The sequence below is a fragment of the Chelonia mydas genome, chromosome 14 (assembly GCF_015237465.2).
Source record: "Chelonia mydas isolate rCheMyd1 chromosome 14, rCheMyd1.pri.v2, whole genome shotgun sequence".
NCBI lineage: Eukaryota > Metazoa > Chordata > Testudines > Cheloniidae > Chelonia > Chelonia mydas.
In genome coordinates, this window is record NC_051254.2 from 42,746,137 (window position 1) to 42,773,104 (window position 26,968).

Consider the following 26,968-nt stretch of genomic DNA (forward strand, 5'->3'; position numbering starts at 1 on the left):
GGCCCACCGGGGACCGCGAGAGGGGGCTGGGACCCACAGAGCCGTGAGGACACCACCACCCCCTGCCCCCTCCCCTCTTTGCACGGGGGCAGATCATTCGTCGCTGGAGGGTCTGTGCCCCCTTCCCCCCATTTGCACTGGAAGATCAGCTCCCTCCTCCCCCGCCTTTGCACTGGTGGGTTAGTGCCCCTCAGCCTCACGGGCAGGGGAGGGTCAGCTCCCTCCTCCCTCCTTTGCACTGGGGGGCAGCCCCGGTAGCTGGCCCCGCTGTACGCCATGGGGCCCGGTTGCTGGCCGCGCTGTACGCCATGGGGCCCGTTTTGCTCATCCCTCACCAGAATGTGAATTAGCACCAAGTGTGTGGGGTTAGCAAACTAACTAGTCCCCTAAAGATTCATTATGAATATTTTAATTAGACCTTAATTCCTAGGTGTATTTCGACTATATAACGCGCTTAGGGTGAGATAAAATATTGTTAGTTACTGAAGTGAAATTTGGGTAACATCACATAGTTCTTAGCCGCTAATATTTTTAATTTTTTTTCTTAATTTTCTCCTTGAAATGGGTAAAAAAGACGCTATATGACGGGGTTTGAGGGGAAACGGCACGCTGGGAAATATGCAAATTAGTTAAACGGCCGCAACGACAGAAGGCGGCGGGGACAGGTGCCTCGCGCTGCCAGGCAGCGGCCGTTAGGGGGCGTGAGAGAGGTAGTTGGGGGGGGGCGCAGGATACGTACGCATGCGCTGTGCTAACCCCTCGGTGGGCCATCGGCGTGCGCATGCGCCTGATTTCAGTTTCGGTTCCCTCCAGAGTCGGCGACACGTGCGCCCACTCGCTTGGTTTCACTGCGTTCCAGTGAAACCATCCGTCTACCCCTCCCTCTCACAGGGATTATTCTTGAGTGCGCATGCGTGCAACCAGCTTTCCCTCCCCTTGACTGCACATTATTCGCGTGGGCGCTTAATGCGCATGCGCGCTGACCGCCCTGCCTTGCCCAGAGTAACGAGCCCGCGGGAAGCCGCCTCCGAGCCTCCTTCCCGATTGAGCATGCGCATCCAAATCCCGCGCGGCTTCCCGGCCCCCAATGCGCATGTGTGGAGCAGAACCCCGCGGCTGCGCACTGCTCTCCGGCCGGCGGCCGCACAGTCGCGCCACTGCCGCGGCGGGGTCTAACGCGCGTGCGCCTCCAGCTCCCCGGCGCCTTCTAACGGCCCCAGGGACATAGCCCCGCCCCCACCCCTGAGACACTTAACCCCGCCCCCAGGGACCGAGCCTTACCCGCCTCCCCCTTCGGGGCCAAGCCCCGCCCCCAGGGACTTAGCTCCGCCCTCCCAGGGACCCAGCCCCGCCCCCACCCCTGAGACAGTTAACCCCACCCCCTAGGGCCTCCTGCCCCCCGGGATCCCAGCTCAGCTCCCCCCCTCAAAGGCCCCAGCTCTCCCCCCCCCCAGGCTGCCTGCCCCCCAGAGACACAGTCCTGCTCCAACCCTCCCCCGGGCCCCAGCCCCCCAGGGCCCCAGTCCTGCACCCCCAAGAGCCAGACCTGCCCCTGCCCCCCCAAGGACGCCAGTGACCCCCCCCCCCCCCCCCGCGAGGATCACCACTCAGGGCCCTGCATGTCCTGACTTCGTTCCCGTCGGTAGCACCCGCCGGGCGCCGTCACCTTGGTCGTGACCTGGAAACGTCTTTCCCCAGGTCAGTTTTATCCTTTCCAGAAAGAGGCAGCAGGGAAAAAACTGGAATCTCAGATTCAGAGTTGGCTGGAGAAGAAGATTCCCCACCCCCCCCCACACTGAAAATTTCAGCAACTAGATTTTACCCTCTCGTTGATTATTTTCTGTGGAGAGTTTCAATGTTGTGGCGAAATCCCAAAACCCGAACGGTTTTGATTCAAAGCAGGGCTGTGTAGGAGTTGTTATTCCAGGCCTCGTTCTCTTTCGGCCAGAGTGTATCTTCCTGCTAGGGACTCCTACAACACCCTCCCCGCACCGAGAGAGGGGAGCGTGCTGCATGCTGGGAGATGTCGTTCTTCCAAGGAGCCTGCCCCGTAGAGAATGAGGCACCTGAACTCCCGTGGGGCACCACTTGGAAGTTTGGATGCCTCCTTTCCTGTGGGCCAGGCTCCCGGGGTGAGAGGAGTGACACCAATTCAGACCAGCTGGGGATCTAGCCCCATCAACACCCATGGAGCAACAGCCGATTGACCCCAGCTGGGGATCTGGCCCACAGCCTCACACATCTGTGCCTACGGTCATCTATAAGTAGCTGTCCAGAAGCAAAAGGCTCAGCGCGTTGACTAAGCGAGCACTAACCCTGGGAGATGCCTCCAAGGTTGTATGATGAAGGGATCTCCTGCCGTTCCCTGCCTCTCCCTTTGCTGCACAGTCAGATCTGACTCTTCAGAGCTGCTGGGTCCGGATGGAGGCGTATTCTGTGTGAGCCGGAGCCTTGAAAGTGATCTCGGCGTAGTGCAGATCCTCGCTCGTGTTACCACCAGCTCTGCTGTCCCCCTGTTGAAGACACAAATCAAGTCACCAGGGCTCCAACTCCCGCTGCCCTCTTTCCAGCCCCTTTAGTGCATTTCAGGGGGAAGTGGGTAAAATGGAGACCCCTGGCTCGGTGTTGGGAGATCCGTATGTGCTATTGTCCCCAGCACACATAGCCCCACACCGGTGTGACTGAGCCCCCAGAGGGACCCCCCCAAGTGGCTACAGGTTGGGATTGAGAGGCACCGGCAGAGCTGTGTGCGGAGAAGGGAGCCCAGGGCTGAAACAGCAGAGGGGCTGCGAGTTGAGATTTGATCTATCCACCTGTCTTTCTGCATCCTGATCTGTACATACGTACGTCTCTGCCTATCCCCATGTGCACGTCTGTCTGTCAGTGGTTCTCAACCTTTCCAGACCCCTTTCAGGAGTCTGATTTGTCTCGCATTCCCCAAGTTTCACCTCACTTAAAAGCTACTGGCTTACAAAATCAGACATCAAAATACAAAAGTGTCACAGCTACACTATTACTGAAAAATTTCTGCCTTTCTCATTTTTACCATATCATTAGAAAAGAAATCAATTGGAATATAAATATTATAGTTACATTTCAGCGTAGAGTGTATAGAGCAGTATAAACAAGTCACTGTTTGTATGATATTTGAGTTTCTACTGACTTTGCTGGTGCTTTTTATGTAGCCTGTTGTAAACCTATGCAAATATCGAGATGAATTGATGCACCCACTGAAGCCCTCGGTGTTGAAAACCACTGGTCTAGATGACAGATAATCTGGTACTCTTTTGCAGCTTCTGTGACTGTAATATTTAAGGGCTAAAGAACCCCTAACCCTCTCCTGTGTTCCGTTGGTCAGGTTTCTACCAGAGTCACAGGGACCACGCGTCAGCACTGTCTTGAAACCGACACTGCCACCCAGTTAAACTCAGGCTCCAATTTTCATGGTCTCACCTTTGCCAGCTGCTGGTGTTGGGTGTCTGGGGAGGAAAGAAGGAGGCATGGGTTATTGTTCGAGGAGATGAATGGAGGTGTACGAACTGAACAGAGGACTGGAGAATGTAGATCGGAGGCTCCCATTCCCCCTTACACCAGTGGGACGGAAGAGAAGTACATTTTGAATGCAGAAAGAACGGGCAGATGGAGTGAGCATGGGAGGAGGAGTAAATACCTTTGCGTCTGCGCAGCAGGAGGGTGGTAACTAAGAGGATGATGCTGACGCCTGCCAGAGCAATCGTGGCTCTGTAGATGGTGAGTTCTGTGCTGGTATCCCGCTTCGATTCCTTTCTGTCGTCTAAATTAAAGGAAGGATGTTAATGTTCCCAGTTCTCTCCTGGGAAGAGCCCTAGGAAGCCATTTCTGGTGTTTTTTGTTGCACTGGATTCTGATCTCAGTGGTACCGTACCGGTGTGAATGCAGAGTGACTCTACTGATGCAAATGGAGTCAGGGCTGGATTCTGATTTCAGAGCTCCCAAAGTGAATCTGGAGTAAATCCATTGCAGTGAATGGAGTCAAGTCTGGATTCTGGTCTCCATGACCCCAGTATGAATCCAGAGTGACCCCATGGATGTCAGCGGAGTCAGGGCTGGATTCTGATCTCCGCGAGCCTGATGTAAATCTGGACCGACCCCACTGATGCCAAGGGAATTGGGGCCATATACTGATCTCAGTAATTCTGGGGTGACCCCAGAGTGAGCCCACTGACACCAAAGGAGTCAGTCCGGACTCTGATCTCAGTGAATCTGGAGTGACCCCAGTGATGTCTGTGGAGTTGCTCCCAAATGGAGGCCACAGAGGAGGGTCCGGTTCAGTTGGTGTAGCGTGTTAGCGGCCAGCTGCCCTCCTGGGGTCTGGGCTAATGGCCAGCAACCTCCATTCATACATGGGACCAACGGGAGCGAATCTCAAGAGACTGGTGCACCAGAGAGCGTGGTGGGGCCGTGTGGGTCACGGGGCCATTCTGGTCTCTCTCTGGGTCAGCGGCTGCGTGTCTATGGGGCTGTGGGTGTCTGATTTCTGGGGCTGTGTGCGCCTCTCTGTGTCTCTGGATCTGGGGTCGTGTGTGTCCCTCACTCACCCCTGCATTAAGCAACCAATTTCCTCTTCAACAAACACTGCAAGAAAACTCCCCCAGTCTCCACCAGCGCTTATTAAAAGGCCCTTCGCAGCTGCCAGTGTGAGTCTGATCTTCCCGCAGTGAGTCGGCAGGGCCGGGTCATACCTCACCTGCAGCAGGCCACAGAGCTCAGAGCCAACCCGGGCCAATAGCGAGAGAACAGAGAGAGAGACGTCTCTGAGCGTATGGGAGAAGTGGGGGTCTGGGTTTCTAACCACCTCTCTCACCCCGAGGCACTGACAGGATGTGAGACACACCAGAGCTGCAGCTAGCAACAACTCGGCAGAAAAGCCGTCTTGAAGCAGCTGGGATATTGTTTAATTTAAACCTGACGACCCCCCACAGGATGAGCATCACTCTGTTATTCCTGATCTCCACTCCAGATTGCAGCCAGCCCCATGTCCCATTCCCCGCTCCCTGAGCCAGCCAGTCCCCTGCCTTGGGGCCGGATTGGAACCAATGCTCCCTCGAGGGGACAGCCCCGTGCCCCATTCCCTGCCGCCCTGAGCCAGCCAGTCCCTGCCCTGGGGCCGGATCGGAGCTGATGTCCCATAGAGGGAAAGGCCCCGAGTCCCATGCCCTCCCAAGTCACCTCTGCCCGTCACAGTCAGGGTGGTCCCCGTGCCCTTCGCCTGCTTGCCCTGCGGGTGGGTGATGTAGCAGTGGTAGAGATCTGAGTCCCTCTCCATCAGCTCCGACAGGGTCACCGTGGCCTCCACCCGGCCCTGCTGGTCCCGCTGGCTCTTGGCCAGCCGCCCCTGGTAGAAGGGGTGGGCGGGGTCCAGCACTATGGCCTCCCGGGAGCCTCTGGCCCAGGTGACTTGTGTCCTGGTCTGGTTGCGGCTGTGGAAGGTGCAGCTTAAGGTGACGCTGCCCCCGGCCAGGACGCTCGCCGTGGGGGGCAGCTGCTGAACCCCGAGACCTGCAGGGAGAACGAGCCACGTGACAGACACAGGGCAGGGACTGCGCTGCTGTCACGGGGCGCTGGCTGTGTCCGTCTGTCCGTCCCCCTGGCCTTCCCGCAGCAGAGTCTGTCTGTCTATCATCTATCGCTCGACCGCTCTACCCAGCCCGAGACGTGTCTGTCCTCAGCACTTTCCATCCATCCACCATCGGCTCTGTGCATCCATCCATCCTCAGCTCTGTCCATCTCTCCATCCATTCACCTATTGCCTGCCCCATCCAGCCATCCTCAGATCCATCTGTTCGTCTGTCCATCCACTCACCCACCCGTTCTTAGCCCTGTCAGTCCATCCATCCATTCATCCTCAGCTCTCTCATCCATCCAACTGTCTGTCTGACCTTATCTCCGTCCATCCACCTGTCTGTCCATCCATCCACCCATCTGTCCGTCCTCAGCTCCACCTATCCATCCATCCACCCTCAGCTCCATCCATCCGTCCGTCTGTCTTCAGCTCCATCCATCCATCCATCTCTCCCTCCATCCATCCACCCTCAGCTTTGTCCATCCCTCTGTCCTCAGTTATTTGGCCTTCCCTCCATCCATGCTCAGTTCTGTCCATGTAGCCATGCATCCACCGCTAACCTGAACCACCCGTTCCCCTCCACACCCCGCTACCCACGAACCCCAGCCTGCAGCCCCGGGAAGCACATCGCATTTCAAGCAATGCAAGTAACCATGCGGACTTTCGAGCACTTAGGAGAGTCAAGCTTTAAAGACAAAGCTGGTCTAAAGCTTAACGATGGTAGACCAGACAATCCTCTAGAATAAACCTATCCCTCCCGGTACAACCCCTGCACGTATTCCCCTATCTATCCATCCATCCACCCCAAACAACCCCTCCATCTCTCTCATTATCCATCCATCCACCCCCAAACACCCCCTCCATCTCTCTCATTATCCATCCATCCACCCCCAAACACCCCCTCCATCTCTCTCATTATCCATCCATCCATCCCCAAACACCCCCTCCATCTCTCATTATCCAGCCAGCCAGCCCCATACATCCCTTCACTCTCCCCTTTTCCATCCATCCATCCATCCATCCCCAAATACCCCCTCCATCTCTCTCATTATCCATCTACCCCCTTAAACACCCCCCTTCCTCTCCATCCATCTAGCCATCCTCAGCTGTCTATGTATTCTGAGACCATCTCTCCATACCCCTATGGGAGGGGAGTGGGGGGTCTAGTGGGTTAGAGCAAGGGGGTCTGGGAGCCAGGACTCCTGGGTTCTCTCCCCGGCTCTGGGAGGGAAGGGAGTGGGGTTAGAGCAGGGGGGGCTGGGTTCTATCTCCAGTCCCCCCATAAATCTGAGCTTGTCTCACCAGCTGCTATCAAGGGGACGAGGAAGACGAAGAAGCAGATGATGCTAGGGGCCGGCAGCCACCCCATGCTCTCCGTGGGCTTGGAGACACCCCAGGAGTTGCAGACCGGGACTGTCGAGCAGACGGGGCCCAGGGACGACAAGTAACGGCTGCTCCGGAGCGAGCAGCTCAGGCGCGAGATGGAAACTCTTGTGGCTGGCGAGGGGGGAGGCGCCTGCTCAGATACCAGGCAGCCAGGAGGTCACTGGGCCTGTGCACAGGTGGGTGTGAAAGCGAAACTGACCAGGGGTGTTGGGTTCAGCAGGAGGATGGGCTCATTTCCGCATCCCAGGGGCCCTCGGCCTCTCTGACGCAGCCGCTGGCCTTAAGGCTGTGGCCCCCCAGTGGTGATGGTTTCCTTATCGCTCCGTGGGTCCCAGCCCCCTCTCACTGCCCCGAAATGATCCCCCAGTGGATCCCGGAGGGAGCTGCTGACTCCAGGGACCGCTGGAGGAGATCAGCTATCCCAGGGACAGCTGGGAGCTACGTGTCGGTGACAGGATCACCGGGGGGTTTCCACTATCAGGGCGGAGATCGGTGCTTGGAGGGAGCTGGAGGTGACGAGGGCGCAAAGGGAAAATGGGATGTGCAGGATGAAGAGAGAGAGCGTAGTACAAAGAGGGGAGGGGGGACAGAGCTATAGACAAATAAAGAGTGTATTACAGACGGATGGATGGACGGACGACGGACAGAGGGCCCTACCACGGGCAGGTGGATGGATGGAGTGATGGGTGGACGGATGGAGGGAAGACCTCTCCACATACAGATGCACCGAGCGGTGGCTGGCTGGATAGAGGGGCCTACCACATGGATGGATGGACAGAGCGATGGGTAGACAGGTGGATGGAGGGCTCTAGCACAGAGGGATGGATGGATGGAATGATGGGCGGACAGATGGAGACAGGGCCTTCTCCACAGACAGATGTGCAATGACGGATGGATAGATGGAGCAATGGGTGGACAGATGCAGACAGGGCCTTCTCCACAGACAGATGGGTGGGATGAATTGCTGACAGACAGCCAAAGGCGCTGAGGACGGATCGATCCATCCATCCTGCTCCGTTCCACCCTCTTCCATCCACCTCCCCCCCAATAAAACACACGGTGCCAAACCCGCCTACCTTACAGATAGGCCAGCTGTCCCTCTGCTACATCCCAGGGCTGATGGGGAGCTACAGGGAGGTGTTGGGACCCCGATCTCCCTGCTCCCGATTCACTGGCCAACCCAGTTCTGAGTAGAGGGGAATCCCCCATAGCTGTGGGTGGTCTGGGGCCCAGGACACACGGAGGAGCGGGGCTGATCCATGCCAGCAGGGGTCGCACATGGTCACAGACACGTACACAGGACCCTGTCACGTTTAATAGCACAGACACACACCCAACTCTCCTCCCCCCGCTTATCCGTCCCATCTCAGAGGTGCTGACCACAAACGCTTCCACCAGCCCTCGTAGGCTGATGCTTCCGGGGGGATGCTGAGGCTGAGCTGAGCTGTGTTAGGATCTAGATATGCAGGCCTGCCTGTAAAGGCCTAGACTTTAAGAACTTAGGTGTATTTTTATCACTTAGCTAGTTACAGAGGTATAAAAACAAAGAATCAAAATCACAGTCCGCCTGTGTCTGGGCTTCTCTCGCTAGGAGAGTCTGAGGCCTCGTTCTTAGGCTACGGCCTTTGGCTAAGCAGCTGGGGCAGCCATAAGCTGGGAAGCGAACGGTCACATCCCAAACCAGTCACATTGAAATAAGGTGCTATTGGGGTGTTAGGAAGATGATCCAGTCCTGATAGTGCCCATCACCACCCGATAAAGAAACAGATCTTAAGATGGTTAAAGAAAACTTAGTTTGATAGCCTCCGGTCTGGCAAGAGCTCACTTCTCAGTGGTTGTGGTTGTGAAATCCTCATTTCTGTATTGTTTTATCTTTATGGCCCTCACTTTTCTATTGTTAATCTGTCTGGTTCTCTAATTGTTTGCTGTATAATTAATTTTGCTAGGTGTAAGTTAATTAGGGTAGTGGGATATAATTGGTTAGAGAATTATGGTACAATATGTTAGAAATGGTTAGTTAAATGTCAGTAAAATGATTGATTAAGGTATAGCTGAGAATATTACTATATAAACTGGGGTCAAATAGGAAGTGGGGAGAAGGGAAATTGGAATCATGTTTGCTAAGGGAGGGGAACGGGAACAGGGGCACAGGCAAGGCTCTGCGGCATCGGAGCCGGAAAGAGGGACGCAAGGTAAAGGCTCTGCAGCGTTGGAGCCAGGAGGGGGGGCGCAGGGTAAAGGCTCTGCGGCATCGGAGCCGGGCGGGGGGGCGCAGGGTAAAGGCTCTGCGTTGTCGGAGCCGGAAAGGGGGGCACGGGGTAAAGGCTCTGCGGCATCAGAGCCGGGCAGGGGGGACGCAGGGTGAAGGCTCTGCGGCGTTAGAGCCAGGCAGGGGGGACGCGGGGTAAAGGCTTTGCGGCGTCGGAGCCGCGCAGGGGGGACGTGTGGTAAAGGCTCTGCGGCGTCAGAGCCGGGGAGGGGGGACGCGGGGTAAATGCTCTGCGGCGTTGGAGCCGGGAAGGGAACACTGGGGAACAGATTATCACATACAGAAATAAGCCCGACTGGTGCGAAGGGCTTTGGAATATTCTTGCTTGGAAATGAACCGCAATAAACGTTGCATTGTCTGCACTTAGGACTTCTGGTCTTCTGCTTCCTGTCTGCATGACAAGAACCAGGGGAGGGGGTGAAGGGGAAAGCCCTCCGCAAAGCCACCCAAGACAGCGGGGACCATGGAGCAACTGCAGCCCTGAGCCCCATCCTCTGTGTCCTCCTCTTTATCCCCACCTGGGCAGCAGGTATGTCGGCAAATCCTGGCTAGCTAGCCTGGGGGTCGGTCTGTCTACTCCCCTAGGTCCATCTGTCCATCCCTCCCCATCCCCACAGCCATATTGAGCCATCCCCATACATTCCCATCTATCTAAACTAATGCATCCACCCTCCCCTCGGTTATCTATCCATCCCTGTGCAGTATCCATCCACCCATCCTTCCCTCTATCTATCCATCCAGCCTTCCCTCGACAATATGTCCCTCCATCCTTCCCCCCACAGGATCTATCCCTCCCAGGGCCATCCTTAGGCATATGCAGCATATGCACCCAAAAATTTGGGGCACCCCTGGGTCTTAATGTCCTCCCTCCTGCCTCTTCCTATCCCTTTTTGACCCTTCCTGCAGGCTCCCACCACAGCTGGCTGCTGCTGCAGCCTGGTGAGTCTTCCTCCGGAGGGGATCCAATACTTAAAAGTGAACAAGCCTCCAGCCTGCCAGACCTATTAGCACAACATGGAAACTGTTGAAGAGCCATTCATGGGGTAATGAAGCCATGTGACAGGCATTTGCCAATCCGCAGGTATATACGGTTAGTTTCTGAATTTACTGACCAAAACAGTTGTGCATTACTGTAATATTTACTCAGAACTTGTTAGTCTACAGGACCTTACTTTAAAATTTACTTTAAAAATATTTAATTAGTGTGTTGCTGAAGACTGTAAAATCACATCTCTAAAAAATCCTTGCATAGATTTTTAGATGCACCATCTGAGTATTCATCTTTAGCCTTAAATGCGTGGATCTTCAGACATATAGTTTTTTAAATAAATCCTTCAAAAGACCACCCTTCTCTAAAATACACATTTTAATTTTAATGACTATAGGACAAAAAACTTGCTTCCAACGTCTTCCTGTCCTTTCTGTCCATCTCGTTCTCCCTTCACCCCCTCTGGTGAAGAGAGCCCTTAACACCCCTTTCCTTCCAGATAGCTGCACAAATGAGTTTCCCTTTCTTCTGACTATCTGATGAACTAGTTTTAAGAGAACGCTCCAGCAAAATCAGTACCTTAGTAAGATATAAAATCCTTTGTTATGCCTAAAATCTTTGGAAACATGTTCTTTAAAGTTGGTGAAATTTCATAAACACGTCTATTGTTATGGAGATCACACAAAGTAAATTAGTGTTCCCTTTTTCTAAAAGGAGTGAACGTTGTTATGAACACACGAAACCTCTGTGATCAATTAATTTAAAATAATGTCTTTGTGTCAGTGAGTTAAATATGTAGTAATCTGGAATGATTACTTTCTGAAGGCTTAAGAGTACATTTAAAATATAAAATCAGCTTAGAAATACTGAATAAGAAAATGTAAAACAGAGAAGAGCTCCCTCATGTATCCCATAATATTTAACGCTGTGTTCAGCAGGGCAGCTGACTCGCCCTTACTACAAAGCTTTTGCAAATAAATCTCTGACAAACTTCAGGGTATATCAAAGTCCCTGTGACTGACATTTTTTATTCCCAAATGTAGTGCTTTTAATTAGGTACCTTTTGCATGTCCAGTCTTCACCATCGGGCCTGCAGTGGGAAACATGCTCCATTTTCTTTAGAAAGAAATGGCAGAAGAGTGGTCTTTTCAAATGTCATTTGCTTCATTTGAGTTCAGGGATTTGGCTGGAAGGGGGTGAGCAGGGAAGAGAGGAGGGAAACAGTGGGGAGAGGGCGGGGCCTGGGCAGAGTGGGGGCGGGGCCTGGGGCGGAGCAGGGGTGGAGTATGCACGGGGCCACAGGTGGGCTGGGGAACGAGCCTCCCCAAGCGGCAGCTTCACCCCACCCATGACAGCAGGTAAGAGTGGGTCGGCTCCCGCACACCCAGTATGCGCTGCAGTGTCTTAGGCAGGGGCCGTATTCACAGAGCCGAATGAGCCGGCACCGCGCATTCTGCGTGAGGCAGAGGGTCCGGGGGTCTCTGCGGGGAACCGTGACGCTCTGCCGTCGTGAGGCAGGCCAGGCGCCTCGGTATCCTTTGCTGCCTCGTCCCTCCCCCCGCAGGGCTGCTGTCAGGCCTAGGGGCACCAGTTTAATAATACTGCGTAGGGCCCCATAAATCCTAAGGACGGCCCTGGGTAGCACCACGCTGGGCTAGTGACCCTTGCTGGGGGTGTAGGAGGAGAGGGAGGCGGGTTAGGGGCAGCAGGGAGCCTGGGAGCATTAAAGAGACAGACTCATTAATTTCAGCAACTGCGTGTATCCTGACAGGGTAAATCAGGGGCAAAAAGTTGGGGCCAGATCCCAGCTGGTGTCAAGCAGCCACACCTGCACTGACCTCAGTGGGGCCAGGTACTAAGCCTCTGTAAATCAGTTCCATTGAAGTCAGAAAAGCTAAAGACGATTGACACCAACTGGGGGTCTGGCCCCTTTGACTCCGATGGAGCTACAGCTGATTGACACAAACTGGGGCTCTGGTCCCATTGCTTCCAGTGGAGCACTGGCCAGCTGACCCCAGCTGGGATCTGGCGCCACTGACTCCAATGGATCTAGAACCGATTGACCCCGCTTGCTGACTGTTTCTCCTGCGCTCTCTCTCTGCCTCCCTCCGCTGCTGTGTTCTCCTTGGGTTTCTGCATCTTCTCCCTCTGCTGCTGCACAGGACGGGACAGTGTCCTGCTCCTCCGTCAGCTCCCCATTCGGCTGTCGGACAGATGGACGGCTCAGGGAAGCTTCTCTCTGCTTTTCTCTCCTTCTCCTCACCGTCCAGTCGCTCTCCACCTACCCTTGGCTGTCTGCTGACTCACTGACTTTTATACCGACCTGTGGGGACTTTCTTGCGCGTGACAACTGCCCACAGTCCAAACGGTCCGTTCTGTTTTTACTCTGCAGACATTGTTTACAGAGTTATGATCTGCTGACCTTTCCCCTACTTCGGTTTTCCTGCCAATTCTATTTTTAGAGCTCTGTGATCTGTAGCTTCAAATTGAGGAGAGATTCTTGCTTACTTAAAATGGAAGCTAGGGGAAGTGTATTTGTTTCATGTCCCGCAGGATTTAAAGGGGGGGGGGGTGAAACTGGGGTTAACGCTTCAAAGGGAGGGGGAGACAGTGGAAGTGGATCTCAGTGAGGGCGGAAAGAAACCGGAAGTGGCATCAACCCCTCTAACCTCAACGAAGGACTTGGCCATAGTTCCTCATGGCGTCCGGGTGGGAAACAGGAGCCGCGTTGGAAGGTTCCGGGATGTATTTGGGGCAGGGTATCAGAAAGGGAGTGAGTCCCCTTCCCCAGGTCAGGGACGATGGGGAGGTGATAGGTGGGGAGGGGAGAAAAGTGCGGGAGGGACAAAAATCCCACAAAAATGGTAAATACCCAAAGGGGAAAAAATCAGAGACCAATTTCCCCCCTGGTGTTTCCATTACTTCTCGACATTGTTGGTTAATTTTCCCCAGTGACTTTTATTAAGTTCGTTCTTTTTCTCTCTTTTTTCCTTCTTCCCCCACTCAACATTTTAAAAAATAACATTTGCAGGGGGGGCACAATTCCAATTTACAGGGGAGAAAAGATTTCCGTGAAAAAAAATATTGTTTTTGGGAGGGGAGGGAAGTGTCCCAATGTTCAGGGATAAAATGAAACATTTTCACTGCGGGGAGAGAGGGATGATATTCCAGAACAAAATATCAAATTTTCAGGAAAATATCATTTTTTTTCATAGGGGGAAAAAAGTTGATTTTCTGAAAAGCAAATTTCGGAAATGATTCTAAGATTTTGGACCACGACAAGGGGACTGAAGAGAAGAGGGAAGTGAGGGAGAAAAAGCAAAAGTTTTTACCCAAACACATTTTTTCAAAAAACTCTGAAAACAGACAGTTTTTCACACAAAGAAATTATTTAATTTTTAGACCAAAAAAAATCACTTTCTTTGAGCAATTCCAGCCGGCTGAAGCAGTGACGCTGGTCGCTCAGACCAGTTCCACGGCCCACACCATGCTGAGCTGGGCTAGCGTTTCTCCTCGTGCTCAGTTAGGAAGAGGGACCAGACGCTGCGTTAATTACCCCCAGCTGGTCACGCTCCACAGGGAGGCGTTGCAATCACTCCAGAGAGGACAGGGAAATAACACACAGGGACGTGATATAGTTATATCCAGGAGGCCCCGGAGAAGGCATTTCCTGAAGGTCAGACCATGCCCTAGTCGATTATTGCCTGCCGTAGAGAGGGCTAGTTGGTTTTTGTTGGGGTTCACAGGGACCTTCACGCCCATAATTTTCTTCTGCTCTCCCTCAAACCCTGTGAGGGTCTCCTCCTGTGGGGAATTCCCTCGTGGCGGCGTGGCTGTGAGTGTGAGGGACTCAGGTGGTGCTGGGTGCGGAGGGACTCAGCGCCGCTGGGCGTGGTTGGAGGTGTGTTCCCTGCGTCCTCGAGACTGGAATTTAATCTCTGCGTAGTGCAGGCTCTCGCTCTCCTCGGCCCCCCTGCTGCCGTGGCCCTGTGTTGGACAGACACACTGTGAGGACGCCGTCACCCCAGATCTGGTCTCTTAATTCAGGCGAATTTAGGCATCTCCCAGGGAGCAAATCCCACAGTGTTATCCCAGATTGGAGGGGCTGGGAGCCAGGACTCCTGGGTTCTATCCCTGGCTCTGGGAGGGGACTGGGGGCTGGTGGGTTGGAGCAGGGGAGATGGGAGCAAGGACTCCTGGGTTCTCTCCCCTCACTGTATTGTACCAGTCCTTACTGGCACCCGGAGACCAGACCCAAGCACAGTATGGAACAGGGCCCAGCCTGCATTGTCTCACCTTCGGCTGCCGCTGGCGGGGTTGCACGGGGGGCAGCGCTGCGGAAGAAGGGAGAAGAAAGGAACATTAAAACGGAGGAGTATGAGAGAGAGTCTGGGGTGAAGAGGGAAGCTGCAGAGATCTAGGGATGGGAGGAGAAAGAAGGACGTGGCGGGGTTAGTTATATGGATGAACAGCCCAGCATGGACCACAACAGACAGACGGCCACTGGGGTGTGTTCACAAGCAGAGGCCCTGCCCCATGGGGGCCAGGAGTTTAGCAGGGGGAAAGCTCCGGTTTGGTACCTCGGTGTCTCTTCAGGAGGAGGGTGGCCGCCAGGCCGAGGATGAGAAGAAGCCCCAGGGCGATGGCGACCTGATACAGGAGTTCCCGGGCGCAGCACCCTACGGGGGCAGGTTCTTTACCTGGGCGATGGAGAGGAGCGTTAGGGGATTCTCAGCCCCTTGAGCCAGCCAGTCCCCTGCCCTGGGGCCGGAGAGGGGGAAGGCTCTGTGCCCCCATTCCCCACCTCACCTATGTCACTCTGGTTTCTCCCCATCACCTGCAGCTCGGTGCCCGCTCCTGTCCCGCTCTCTCCCTGGTGGATGCTGATCTGACACTGATAGAGACCAGAGTCCCTCTTCTCCAACTCCGACAGGGTCAGCGTGGCCTCCCCTTTCCGGAGCAGATTCAGGTCGGACACATTGAGCCTCCCCTTGTAGAAAGGATGGTGAGATTCCAGCACGACTCCGGGTGCTCTAGTCCACGTTGCTTTGGCCACGCTGCCCTGTCTGTTCTCGAAGGAACAGCTGAGGTTCACGGTCTCGCCGGGGGATGCTCGGAGGACAGCGGGGCTCTGAAGCACTGTGAGACCTTCGTGAACCAGGGCAATAAACATTACAGCAGCAAAAGAAAACGACGACGAGTGGTATCAAGACACGCCCCAGCCGCCCAAAACCTTAGCAGCACGGAGAGAAGAAGCAAAGGGGAAAGAATTGTGCGTTCCTGTCCACCTTCCTATTGCTCACAACACACTCAATAACACACTGCACAGGGCTTTCACTTCCACCCCAACAGAGACCCAGCATCAACACTGCTCTGGGCACGGCAGATGCTCACAGAGACGTTAGACGTCAAATCACTCAGGACAGCTAAGTCCAAAGCAGACTGCGAGGAATTACAAAGGGATCTCACTAGACTGGGTGACTGGGCAACAAAATGGCCGATGAAACTCAATGGTGGTAAATGCAAAGTCATGCACATTGGAAAACAGAATCCCAACTATACATAAAAACTGATGGGGTCTAAATTAGCTGTTACCGCTCAAGAGAGATCTTGGAGTCGTTGTGGATAGTTCTCTGCAAACATCCACTCAATGTGCAACGTCAATGAAAAAAGTCACCAGACTGTGAGCATCCATTAGGAAAGGAGAGAGAAAAAGACAGAAAATATCCTATTGCCTCTATATAAATCCATGGTACGCCCGCACCTTGGACCCTGCGTGCAGTTTTGGTCGCCTCAAATCAAATAAAGATACATTAGAATTGCAAAAGGTACAGAGAAGGGCAACCAAAACAATGAGGGGTACGGAACGGCTTCCCCCTTTCAAGGACCAGGAAACCCCCTTACAAATTAAAGTGGCAGCTTGTCATTTTAACCCTTTTAAATACACCACAAACACATGCCTCCACTTTATACAATTTGTGCTTCAAAGTAGAATGGGTCAGAATTTGTCCTGATGGAATGTTTTCCTCTTGGGAAATGCTGTCTCGTCGAAAGGGTGACAATTGGTTTAAAACTGGGACAGGGAAAGTGTTTTTGATAGGGTCAAAAGGAAATGATTAGATTTTGCATTTCCACACTGGTTTGATTTGATATTATTAGGAGGAGTCAATACTGAAATGAAATATTTGTTTTATGGAAACAGAATACTTCTCATTGACGTGATGTGACATATCCATACCTATCTATGCATCCACGCACGCATCCTCCACCCCTAGATCTATGTTGTTGGATAGATAGGTAGATAGATAGATAGATATTCTTTTTGGGGTGGGATGGATGGGTACATAGATAAAAAGATAGATGAGAGGGATGTAGGGGTAGGGCTGAATGAGTAGACAGAGATGGATCTAGGGATGGGGTAGGTCGATGGATGGACAGATAGAGATGGATCTAGGGATAGGGTATATGGACAGATAGGGCTGAATATAGTGGAGTGGGGTAGAAGGACAGATGGACAGACAGAGATGGATCTAGTGGTGGTGCAGATCTACAGATGGACAGACAGAAATGGATCTAGGGATGGGGTAGGTGGATGGATGGACAGACACAGATGGATCTAGGGGTGGGGTAGGTGGATGGATGGACACACAGAGATGGATCTAGGGGTGGGGTAGGTGGATGGATGGACACACAGAGATGGATCTAGGGGTGGGGTAGGTGGATGGATGGACAGACAGAGATGGATCTAGGGATAGGGTATATGGACATATAGGGCTGAATATAGTGGAGTGGGGTAAAAGGACAGATGGATAGACAGATGCATCTAGGGGTGGGGCAGATGGACAGACAGACTGACAGAGATGGATCTAGGGATAGGGTAGGTGGATGGATGGACAGACAGAGATGGATCTAAGGGTGGGATAGTTGGATGGATGGACACACAGAGATGGATCTAGGGATATGGTAGGTGGATGGACGGACAGACAGAGATGGATCTAGGGACGGGGCAGATGGACAGACAGACAGACAGAGATGGATCTAGGGATAGGGTAGGTGGATGGATGGACACACAGAGATGGATCTAGGGGTTGCGCAGATGGACAGAAGGAAAGACAAATGGATCTAGGGATGGGGCAGATGGACAGTCGGACAGAAAGAGATGTATCCAGGAGTGGGGTAGGTGGATGGATGGAAACACAGAGATGGATCTAGGGGTGGGGTAGGTGGATGGATGGACAGACAGAGATGGATCTAGGAATAGGGTATATGGACAGATAGGGATGAATATAGTGGAGTGGGGTAGAAGGACAGATGGACAGACAGAGATGGATCTAGGGATAGGGTAGGTGGATGGATGGACACACAGAGATGGATCTAGGGGTGGGGTATGTGGACATCCCCCTGGAAACCCTAGACAATAGAAATGAGGGGTTAGGAGATTCCTGGACCAACGCCCCATAGAGGGGACAGCCCCGTAACCCATTCCCACCTCCTGAGCCAGCCAGTCCCCCACCCTGGGGCTGGATCGGCGCTGGCACCCCATTGAGGGGGAAGACACCATGCCCCATTCCCCACCTCACCTGTGTCACTCTGGTTTCTCTCAATCACCAGAAGCTCGGTGCCCACTCCTGTCCCGCTCTCTCCCTGGTGGTTGCTGACGTGGCACTGATAGAGATCAGAGTCCCGCTTCTCCAGCTCCGACAGGGTCAGCGTGACCTCCCCTTTCTCGAGCAGATCCCGGAAGGACCCACTGAGCCGTCCTTTATAGAAGGGATGGTGAGATTCCAGCACGAGTCCGTGTGCTCTAGTCCACCTCACATTGACCATGCTGCCCGGTCTGTACTTGAAGGAGCAGCCGAATGTCACGGTTTCGCCAGCGTACGCTAGGACATCGGGGCTCTGAAGCACTGTTAGACCTTCGTGAACCAGGGCAATAAACATTACAGCATCAAAGGAAAACAACGACGAGTGGTATCAAGACACGCCCCAGCCGCCCAAAACCTTAGCAGCACGGAGAGAAGAAGCTAAGGGGAAAGAATTGTGCGTTCCTGTCCACCTTGCTATTGCTCACAACACTGTCGATAACACACTGCACAGGGCTTTCACTTCCACCCCAACAGAGACCCAGCATCAACACTGCTCTGTGCACGGCAGATGCTCACAGAGACGTTAGACGTCAAATCACTCAGGACAGCTAAGTCCAAAGCAGACTGCGAGGAATTACAAAGGGATCTCACTAAACTGGGTGACGGGGCAACAAAATGGCCGATGAAACTCAAGGGTGGTAAATGCAAAGTCATGCACATTGGAAAACAGAATCCCAACTGTACATAGAAACTGATGGGGTCTCAATTAGCTGTTACCACTCAAGAGAGATCTTGGAGTCGTTGTGGATAGTTCTCTGCAAACATCCACTCACTGTGCAGCGGCAGTGAAAAAAGTCACCAGACTGTGAGCATCCATTAGGAAGGGGAGAGAGAAAAAGACAGAAAATACCCTATTGCCTCTATATAAATCCATGGTACGCCCGCACCTTGGACACTGCGTGCAGTTTTGGTCGCCTCAAATCGAAAAAAGATACATTAGAATTGCAAAAGGTACAGAGAAGGGCAACCAAAACAATGAGGGGTATGGAACGGCTTCCCCCTTACAAGGACCAGGAAACCCCCTCACAAATTAAAGTGGCAGCTTGTCATTTTAACCCTTTTAAATACACCACAAACACATGCCTCCACTCTATACAATTTGTGCTTCAAACTAGAGGGGGTCAGAATTTGTCCTGATGGAATGTTTTCGTCTTGGGAAATGCCGTCTTGTCGAAAGGGTGACAATTGGTTTAAAAATGGAGGAGAGAAAGCGTTTTTGATAGGGTCAAAAGGGAATGATTTGATTTTGCATTTCCAGACTGGTTTGATTTGATATTATTAAGAAGAGTCAATACTGAAATGAAATATTTGTTTTATGGAAACAGAATACTTCTCATTGACCTGATGTGACATATCCACATCTATCTATGCATCCATGCACGCATCCTCCACCCCTAGATCTAGATAGATAGAGATATTCTTTTTGGGGTGGGATGGATGGGTACATAAATAAAAAGATAGATGAGATGGATGTCGGGGTCGGGCTGAATGCGTAGACAGAGATGGATCTAGGGATAAGGTAGGTGGATGGATGGACAGACAGAGATGGGTCTCGGGATAGGGTAGGTCGATGGATGGACACACACAGATAGATCTAGGGATGGGGTAGGTGGACAGAAGGACAGACAGAGATGGATCTAGGGATAGGGTAGGTCGATGGATGGACACACACAGATAGATCTAGGGATGGGGTAGGTGGACAGAAGGACAGACAGAGATAGATCTAGGGATAAGGTAGGTGGATGGATGGACAGACAGAGATGGGTCTAGGGATAAGGTAGATGGATGGATGGACAGACAGAGATGGATCGAGGGGTGGGGTAGGTGTATGGATGAACACGTAAAATTAGTACCTGCTCCCCAGGTGGGGATGAGGAGGACGGTGTAGAGGACGGTGCTCAGGGCTGGCAGCTGCTCCATGGTCCCTGCTCTCTGGGGAGCTCCGCAGCCCAGCTCAGCTCAGCCTCAGCATCCTCCGGAAATGTCACCTCGGGGGGGGCCGGTGGAAAGTTTTGTGGCCTGAGCTTCTGAGATGGCTGCAGCAAGAGGCTGGGGACGAGGGCTGGATGGGAGGGGGGTGCATTCCTCTGCCCCCTGCTGGGAGGGGAGTGGGGTCTAGTGCTTCGAGCAAGGGGAGATGGGGGGCTGAGAGCCAGGACTCCTGGGTTCAGTCCTCAGTTCATTGTCTCATCTTGGGTCATACTCCTTACCCTCTCTGGGATATTTTGTCATGAGGAATAACATTATTTTACAGAAAGGAATTTTTGCTTAATATCTTTTATTTTCACACCCTGAGGTATGTTTATTTTTTGCAACACGTATCTCTTTCCATTGGCGTATTCCTTCTAAAAAACCGAACATGCTCCAGACAGTCTTTATCTGCTTTATACAGAAATGTTTTGTACAGAAATGTTTTCCGATGAAGTGAGCTGTAGCTCACAAAAGCTTATGCTCAAATAAATTGGTTAGTCTCTCAGGTGCCACAAGTCCTCCTGTTATTCTTGTATGAGAAGGGAAACAGGAACACGACCATATTGCTTTCATGGCTAAATGCCAAGATTCCTGTACTGTAAACAACAGTGATATCTACATTAAATTGATGTTAATTGGGTTCCAAACGTTTGCCGGAGCTGACAGATATTTAGGTCAGAAGGGACCATTATGATCATCTAGTCTGACCTCCTGCACAACGCAGGCCACAGAATTTCACCCACCCACTCCTGCGAAAAACCTCTCACCTATGTCTGAGCTATTGAAGTCCTCAAATCATGGTTTAAAGACTTCAAGGAGCAGAGAATCCTCCAGCAAGTGACCCGTGCCCCATGCTGCAGAGGAAGGCGAAAAACCCCCAGGGCCTCTTCCAATCTACCCTGGGGGAAAATTCCTTCCCCACCCCAAATATGGTGATCAGCTGAACTCTGAGCATATGGGCAAGATTCACCAGCCAGATACCACAGAAAATTCTTTCCTGTATGGATCCAGTCGCTCTTTTCTTTAGCTCTTGGCAAGATCATGTGAGACATATGGGAATCCTGCTGCAACAGCAGATCCAATCCACTATTGGTCTAACCAAGTTTTACCTTGAGTTTGTAAAGAGATTCAATCATGTTATGCAACGTGACTCAGATAAACCATTTCTGTTCTACACTGGTACGGCCTCTAACCCAATCCTTGCTGTAGTAAATCAGAACCAAGTGTGGGGAGCTCTTGGGATGCACTCAGCGATGTTTGTGTCATCCCTTCCTGCATCCATTTTGCGTTGGGGGTGTTACGTTAGGAGTGTCATATATCTCAGTGAAAGGTGACAGGGCCAGAAAGAGTCAATGAACTCCCAGACTGACCTGATCCATGGCCGAACTTTAGAGGCTGGTTCGAAAGATCTGTAAATGAATAGAGCTTTGAAAGCAACGAGGCCGGGCAGTTTAAGGGAACTGCGTTCTTTGGACTTCTGAGTAACCAGGGAGGTCGTACAGAGGCTGTTTTGGGCTGGCTGGGTAAATCTAAGTATTGGAATATCCACCAGCTGTTGGGGTTTGTCTTCCCTGTTCGGTTTGCAGTTCACCCTGATTGAGTGACCTCAGCTGGCTCCCGCGGGCACCATCCTCACACTGCAGCTGTGGGGAGAGAGTGAGGAGAGGTGGAGCCGGGGGGAGGGCTGGGAGTCAGGACTCCTGGGTTCTAGCCTAAGTTCTGGTTAAGCGTGGTCTAGCAGAAAAAGACTCCCATGCCCCCCTGACTCTAACCCACTAGTCCCCACTCCCGTTGCAGAGCTGGGAGAGAACCCAAGAGTCCAGACCCTTTGTCATCCTTCAGTTCAGGTCTGTGCAGAGCCTGGCGCGACAGGGGTCCCGATCCTTCTCAGAGGGGAGGGGGTCTGGGCAGCACTCAGCACCATGAGGGAGGGTCCATTTGCGACTGGGACTTTCTGCAGTTTCTGTGGTGGGCTGAAACGTGCCGAGTTGCTCGGGGCTCTGTCTTCACTTTCACCCCTGCTCATCGTGGTGAGAAACAGGAAATTCAGCCTCTTTCAGGGCTGCAGCTTCTGCAAAGGTGGCAGCTGGCGGGGGGCTGGGGGAAGAGGGGACCAGGGGTGTGTTACAATCAGCTACAGAAGTGTCGGAGTCAGGGCCATGTGCAACGCACAAATAACTGACCACGGTTTCCGTCCCGTGAGCTGGAGTCGATCTCCAGGCGCTCAGCTTGCAGTGCCAAAAATGCTTCTAGGCCTCACAGGTGCAAAGAAATCTCTCCAACCAGGGGCGGGTGGGACCCATGCCTGAGTCTGCAGAGAGCCTGAGCCGATCGCTCTGAGAGGGGGGAGCTGCCCCGAATGTGATCCAGGCAGTGATGGGAGTGGGCTGGCTCGGGGGGTCCAATCCTGCTAGAATTGTACTTTCCACCCAAATTTCCAATATCTCACCTTTTTGTCCCAATTCAGGAGAAAAACAAGTGTTAAAATATAGATAGAAAATCTGTTTTCTGAACATCTGACCTGGGAGCGCTTGAAATTCCACCCAACACCCCTTCCTCATGTAGTCTGAGACGGGGTGAACAGCCTTATTTTCCAGCCTTCTGTCACCTCCTATTCTCTGTTTCAATCTCTCCTCCTACATCGAGTCTGGACCTAGGGTGATTTCAAAACAAACATTTGCACTGGGGAAAAGTCAGAAGCCTGAAGAAACTCGCCCCGTTCGTTCTGCTAGAACTTTCCTCTCAGCAAGGTGTGTCGTCCATTCACAAGACAGATATATTTCCAAGTGTAAATGTGTTTGTTTCAATAACGTTGATATTTATGTAAGGAGAAGCAGATATGTTACATAAATGCAACTACCACTGGGGTGAAGCTTGACAGGTATTATTATATAGAGAACATTATTTTTATCAAGAAAAATCATTAATTCCCATAAATGCAGCTAGCACTGGGGTGGAGCATATTGTGTCAGCTATTATATATACATGTAAACACACACACATATACGCAAATACACACACACACTTTTTGAGTTTCTGCATCTCCTCCCTCTGCTGCTGGACAGGACGGGACAGTGTCCTGCTGCTCCGTCAGCTCTCCATTCGGCTGTCGGACAGATGGACGGCTCAGCAGGCTTCTCTCTGCTTTTCTCTCCTTTTCCTCACCATCCACTCGCTCTCCACCTACCCCTTGGCTCTCTGCTGACACACCGACTTTTATACCGCCCTGTCAGGCACAGGCGCCGTTCCGTGGGTGCTCTGGGGCTGTAGCACCCATGGGGGAAAATTAGTGGGAGCTCTGCGCACACCAGGAACCAAGCTCCCCTCCCCACCCCACCCCACCTCACCTCACGTCACCGAACCTCCACCTCATCCCCTGAGCGCGTCCCGTCCCTGCTTCTCTGCCCATCTCCCGGCGCTTGCTGCCGCAAAACAGCTGTTTCGTGGTGGAACAAGCTCCGGGAGGGAGGGGGGAAGAGCGGGGACTCGGCGCGCTCAGGGGAGGAGGCAGGACGGGGCGGGGATTTGGGGAAGGGGGTTGGAATGGGGGCAGGGAGGGGGCGGAGTTGGGGCGGGGCCTTTGGGAAAGGGGTTGGAATGGGGGCGGGGCAAGGGCGGAGTCGGGGCGGGGCTGGGGGCAGACGGGGGTCGAGCACCCGCCAGCCGCGGTTGGCGCCTCTGCTGCCCAACTGCCCCCGTCCCAGACGGGCCGTTCGTTTTTTAGCCCGCAGCCGTTGTTTCCCTCAGCGTTCGGATCGGCTGACCTTTGCCCGACAGGGTCTGGGTGGGAAACAGGAGGCCTCAAGGGAAAGTTTCGGGGTGTGTTTGGTTCTGCAGCGGTTACATGGCTCCAAGGAGAGGAGGTGGTGGGGGAGGGGGACAGAAGACAGTCCAAGGAGTGGGCCCAAGGCAGGGCGGGAGTGGACCGGATGTGGCGTCAGGACTATAGCCATAGACGACGTGCCCACCGTTGGGTGCCACGCTCTCGATGATCCGGGTGGGAAAGACGAGGGGGAGGGTTCCGGGGTGTGGTGGGTCCTGCAGGATTTAAAGCGGGGGGGGGGCGGGTGACACTGGGATTAACGCTTCAAAGGCGGGGGGGAGTCAATGGAAGTGGATCTCAGTGAGGGTGGAAACAAACCCCCGGAAGTGGCATCAACCCCTCTAACCTCAACGAAGGACTTGCCCATAGTTCCTCACGGGGTCCGGGTGGGAAACAGGAGCCGCGTTGGAAGGTTCCGGGATGTATTTGGGGCGGGGTATCAGAAAGGGAGTGAGTCCCCTTCCCCAGGTCAGGGACGATGGGGAGGTGATAGGTGGGGAGGGGAGAAAAGTGGGGGAGGGACAAAAATCCCACAAAAATGGTAAATACCCAAAGGGGAAAAAAATCAGAGACCAATTTCCCCACTGGTGTTTCAATTACTTCTCAGGTTTCAGAGTAACAGCCGCGTTAGTCTCTATTCGCAAAAAGAACAGGAGGACTCGTGGCACCTTAGAGACTAACCAATTTATTTGAGCATAAGCTTTTCGTGAGCTACAGCTCACTTCATCGGATGCATCCCGGATGCATAGATCCTAAAAACGTATGCTCAAATAAATTGGTTAGTCTCTAAGGTGCCACAAGTCCTCCTTTTCTTTTTGCAATTACTTCTCGACATTGTTGGTTAATTTTCCCCAGTGACTTTTATTAAGTTCGTTCTTTTTCTCTCTTTTTTCCTTCTTCCCCCACTCAACATTTTAAAAAATAACATTTGCAGGGGGGGCACAATTCCAATTTACAGGGGAGAAAAGATTTCCGTGAAAAAAAATATTGTTTTTGGGAGGGGAGGGAAGTGTCCCAATGTTCAGGGATAAAATGAAACATTTTCACTGCGGGGAGAGAGGGATGATATTCCAGAACAAAATATCAAATTTTCAGGAAAATATCATTTTTTTTCATAGGGGGAAAAAAGTTGATTTTCTGAAAAGCAAATTTTCGGAAATGATTCTAAGATTTTGGACCACGACAAGGGGACTGAAGAGAAGAGGGAAGTGAGGGAGAAAAAGCAAAAGTTTTTACCCAAACACATTTTTTCAAAAAACTCTGAAAACAGACAATTTTTCACACAAAGAAATTATTTAATTTTTAGACCAAAAAAAATCACTTTCTTTGAGCAATTCCAGCCGGCTGGAGCAGTCACGCTGGTCGCTCAGACCAGTTCCACGGCCCACACGATGCTGAGCTGGGCGAGCGTTTCTCCTCGTGCTCAGTTAGGAAGAGGGACCAGACGCTGCGTTAATTACCCCCAGCTGGTCACGCTCCACAGGGAGGTGTTGCAATCACTCCGGAGAGGACAGGGAAATAACACACAGGGACGTGATATAGTTATATCCAGGTATTTCCTGAGGGTCAGACCATGCCCCAGTAGATTATTCCCTGCCGCAGAGAGGGCTAGTTGGGTTTTGTTGGGGTTCACATGGACTTTCACGCCCATAATTTTCTTCTGCTCTCCCTCAAACCCTGTGAGGGTCTCCTCCTGTGGGGAATTCCCTCGTGGCGGCGTGGCTGTGAGTGTGAGGGACTCAGGTGGTGCTGGGTGCGGAGGGACTCAGCGCCGCTGGGCGTGGTTGGAGGTGTGTTCCCTGCGTCCTGGAGTCTGGATTTTAATCTCTGCGTAGTGCAGGCTCTCGCTCTCCTCGCCCCCCCGGCTGCCGTGACCCTGTGTTGGACAGACACACTGTGAGGACGCCGTCACCCCAGATCTGGTCTCTTAATTCAGGCGAATTTAGGCATCTCCCAGGGAGCAAATCCCACAGTCTTACCCCAGATTGGAGGGGTTGGGAGTCAGGACTCCTGGGTTCTATCCCCAGCTCTGGGAGGGGTCTGGAGATTACGGGGTTAGAGCAGGGGGGATGGGAGCCAGGACTCCTGGGTTCTATCCCCAGCTCTGGGAAGGGACTGGGGGGTTAGAGCAGGGGGGATGGGAGCAAGGACTCCTGGGTTCTCTCCCCTCACTGTATTGTACCAATCCTTATTGGCACCCGGAGACCAGACCCAAGCACTCTATGGAACAGGGCCCAGCCTGCATTGTCTCACCTTCGGCTGCCGCTGGCGGGGCTGCGAGGGGGGCGGCGCTGCGGAAGAAGGGAGAAGAAAGGAACGTTAAAACGGAGGAGTGTGAGAGAGAGTCCGGGGTGAAGAGGGAAGCAGCAGAGATCTAGGGACGGGAGGAGAAGGAAGGACATGGGGGGTTAGTTATATAGACAGACAACCCAGCATGGACCACAACGGACAGATGGTCGCTAGGATGCGTTCACGAGCAGAGGCCCTGGCCCATGAGGGCCAGGAGTTTAGCGGGGGGAAGGCTCCGGTTTGGTACCTCGGTGTCTCTTCAGAAGCAGGGTGGCCACCAGGCCGAGGATGAGAATCTGCCCCAGGGCGATGGCGACCTGGTACAGGAGCTCCCGGCTGCAGCACCCTACGGGGGCAGGTTCTTTACCTGGGCGATGGAGAGGAGCTTTAGGGGATTCTCAGCCCCTTGAGCCAGCCAGCCCCATGCCCTGGGATCGGAGAGAGGGAAGGCCCCATGCCCCCATTCCCCACCTCACCTGTGTCACTCTGGTTTCTCTCTATCACCTGCAGCTCAGTGCCCGCTCCTGTCCCGCTCTCTCCCTGGCGGATGCTGATGTGACACTGATAGAGACCAGAGTCCCTCTTCTCCAGCTCCGACAGGGTCAGTGTGGCCTCCCCTTTCCGGAGCAGATCCAGGTCGGACATATTGAGCCGTCCGCTGTAGAAGGGATGGTGAGATTCCAGCTCAACCCAGGGTGATATGGTCCACATCACTTTTGTCACACTGCCCTGTCTGTACTTGAAGAAGCAGCTGAGGTTCACGGTCTCGCCGGGGGACGCTTGGAGGACAGCTGGGCTCTGAAGCACTGTGAGACCTTTGTGAACCAAGGCAATAAACATTACAGCAGCAAAGGAAAACTACGACAAGTGATATCAAGACACGCCCCAGCCGCCCAAACCTTCGCAGCACGGAGAGAAGAAGCTAAGGGGAAAGAATTGTGCGTTCCCGTCCACCTTCCCATTGCTCACAACACTCTCGATAACACACTGCACA

At 53.0% G+C, this 26,968-nt stretch overlaps 1 protein-coding gene and 2 long non-coding RNA genes across 6 annotated transcripts in view; 1 reads left to right on the plus strand and 2 right to left on the minus strand.

Moving 5' to 3' along the window:
• Positions 1 to 1,965: 1,965 nt before the first annotated feature.
• Positions 1,966 to 4,814, minus strand: LOC119567616. Its single transcript, XR_005227656.2, has 4 exons — positions 4,578 to 4,814; positions 3,671 to 3,793; positions 3,454 to 3,479; positions 1,966 to 2,513 (listed from the first exon to the last, which is right to left on the minus strand). It is a non-coding gene; the product is annotated as an uncharacterized LOC119567616 (long non-coding RNA).
• LOC122462841 lies at positions 3,634 to 10,446 on the plus strand. The gene is made up of 3 exons (XR_006285679.1): positions 3,634 to 3,750; positions 9,625 to 9,786; positions 10,164 to 10,446. It is a non-coding gene; the product is annotated as an uncharacterized LOC122462841 (long non-coding RNA).
• Positions 10,447 to 13,727: 3,281 nt separating this feature from the next.
• Positions 13,728 to 26,968, minus strand: part of LOC119567566 (tyrosine-protein phosphatase non-receptor type substrate 1-like) — a 106,721-nt gene continuing 93,480 nt past the window's right edge. For 3 of the 4 annotated variants that reach the window (XM_043527896.1, XM_043527897.1, XM_043527895.1), the window contains exons 4-7: positions 15,055 to 15,393; positions 14,826 to 14,945; positions 14,542 to 14,579; positions 13,728 to 14,232 (exon numbers count right to left, since the gene is read on the minus strand). In XM_043527896.1, coding sequence (XP_043383831.1) covers positions 14,122 to 14,232; positions 14,542 to 14,579; positions 14,826 to 14,945; positions 15,055 to 15,393 — 608 coding nt within the window. In that variant the 3' untranslated portion in view covers positions 13,728 to 14,121. The remainder of the gene's footprint in view (positions 14,233 to 14,541; positions 14,580 to 14,825; positions 14,946 to 15,054; positions 15,394 to 26,968) is intronic. The other variant, XM_043527898.1, reaches the window with a different exon arrangement.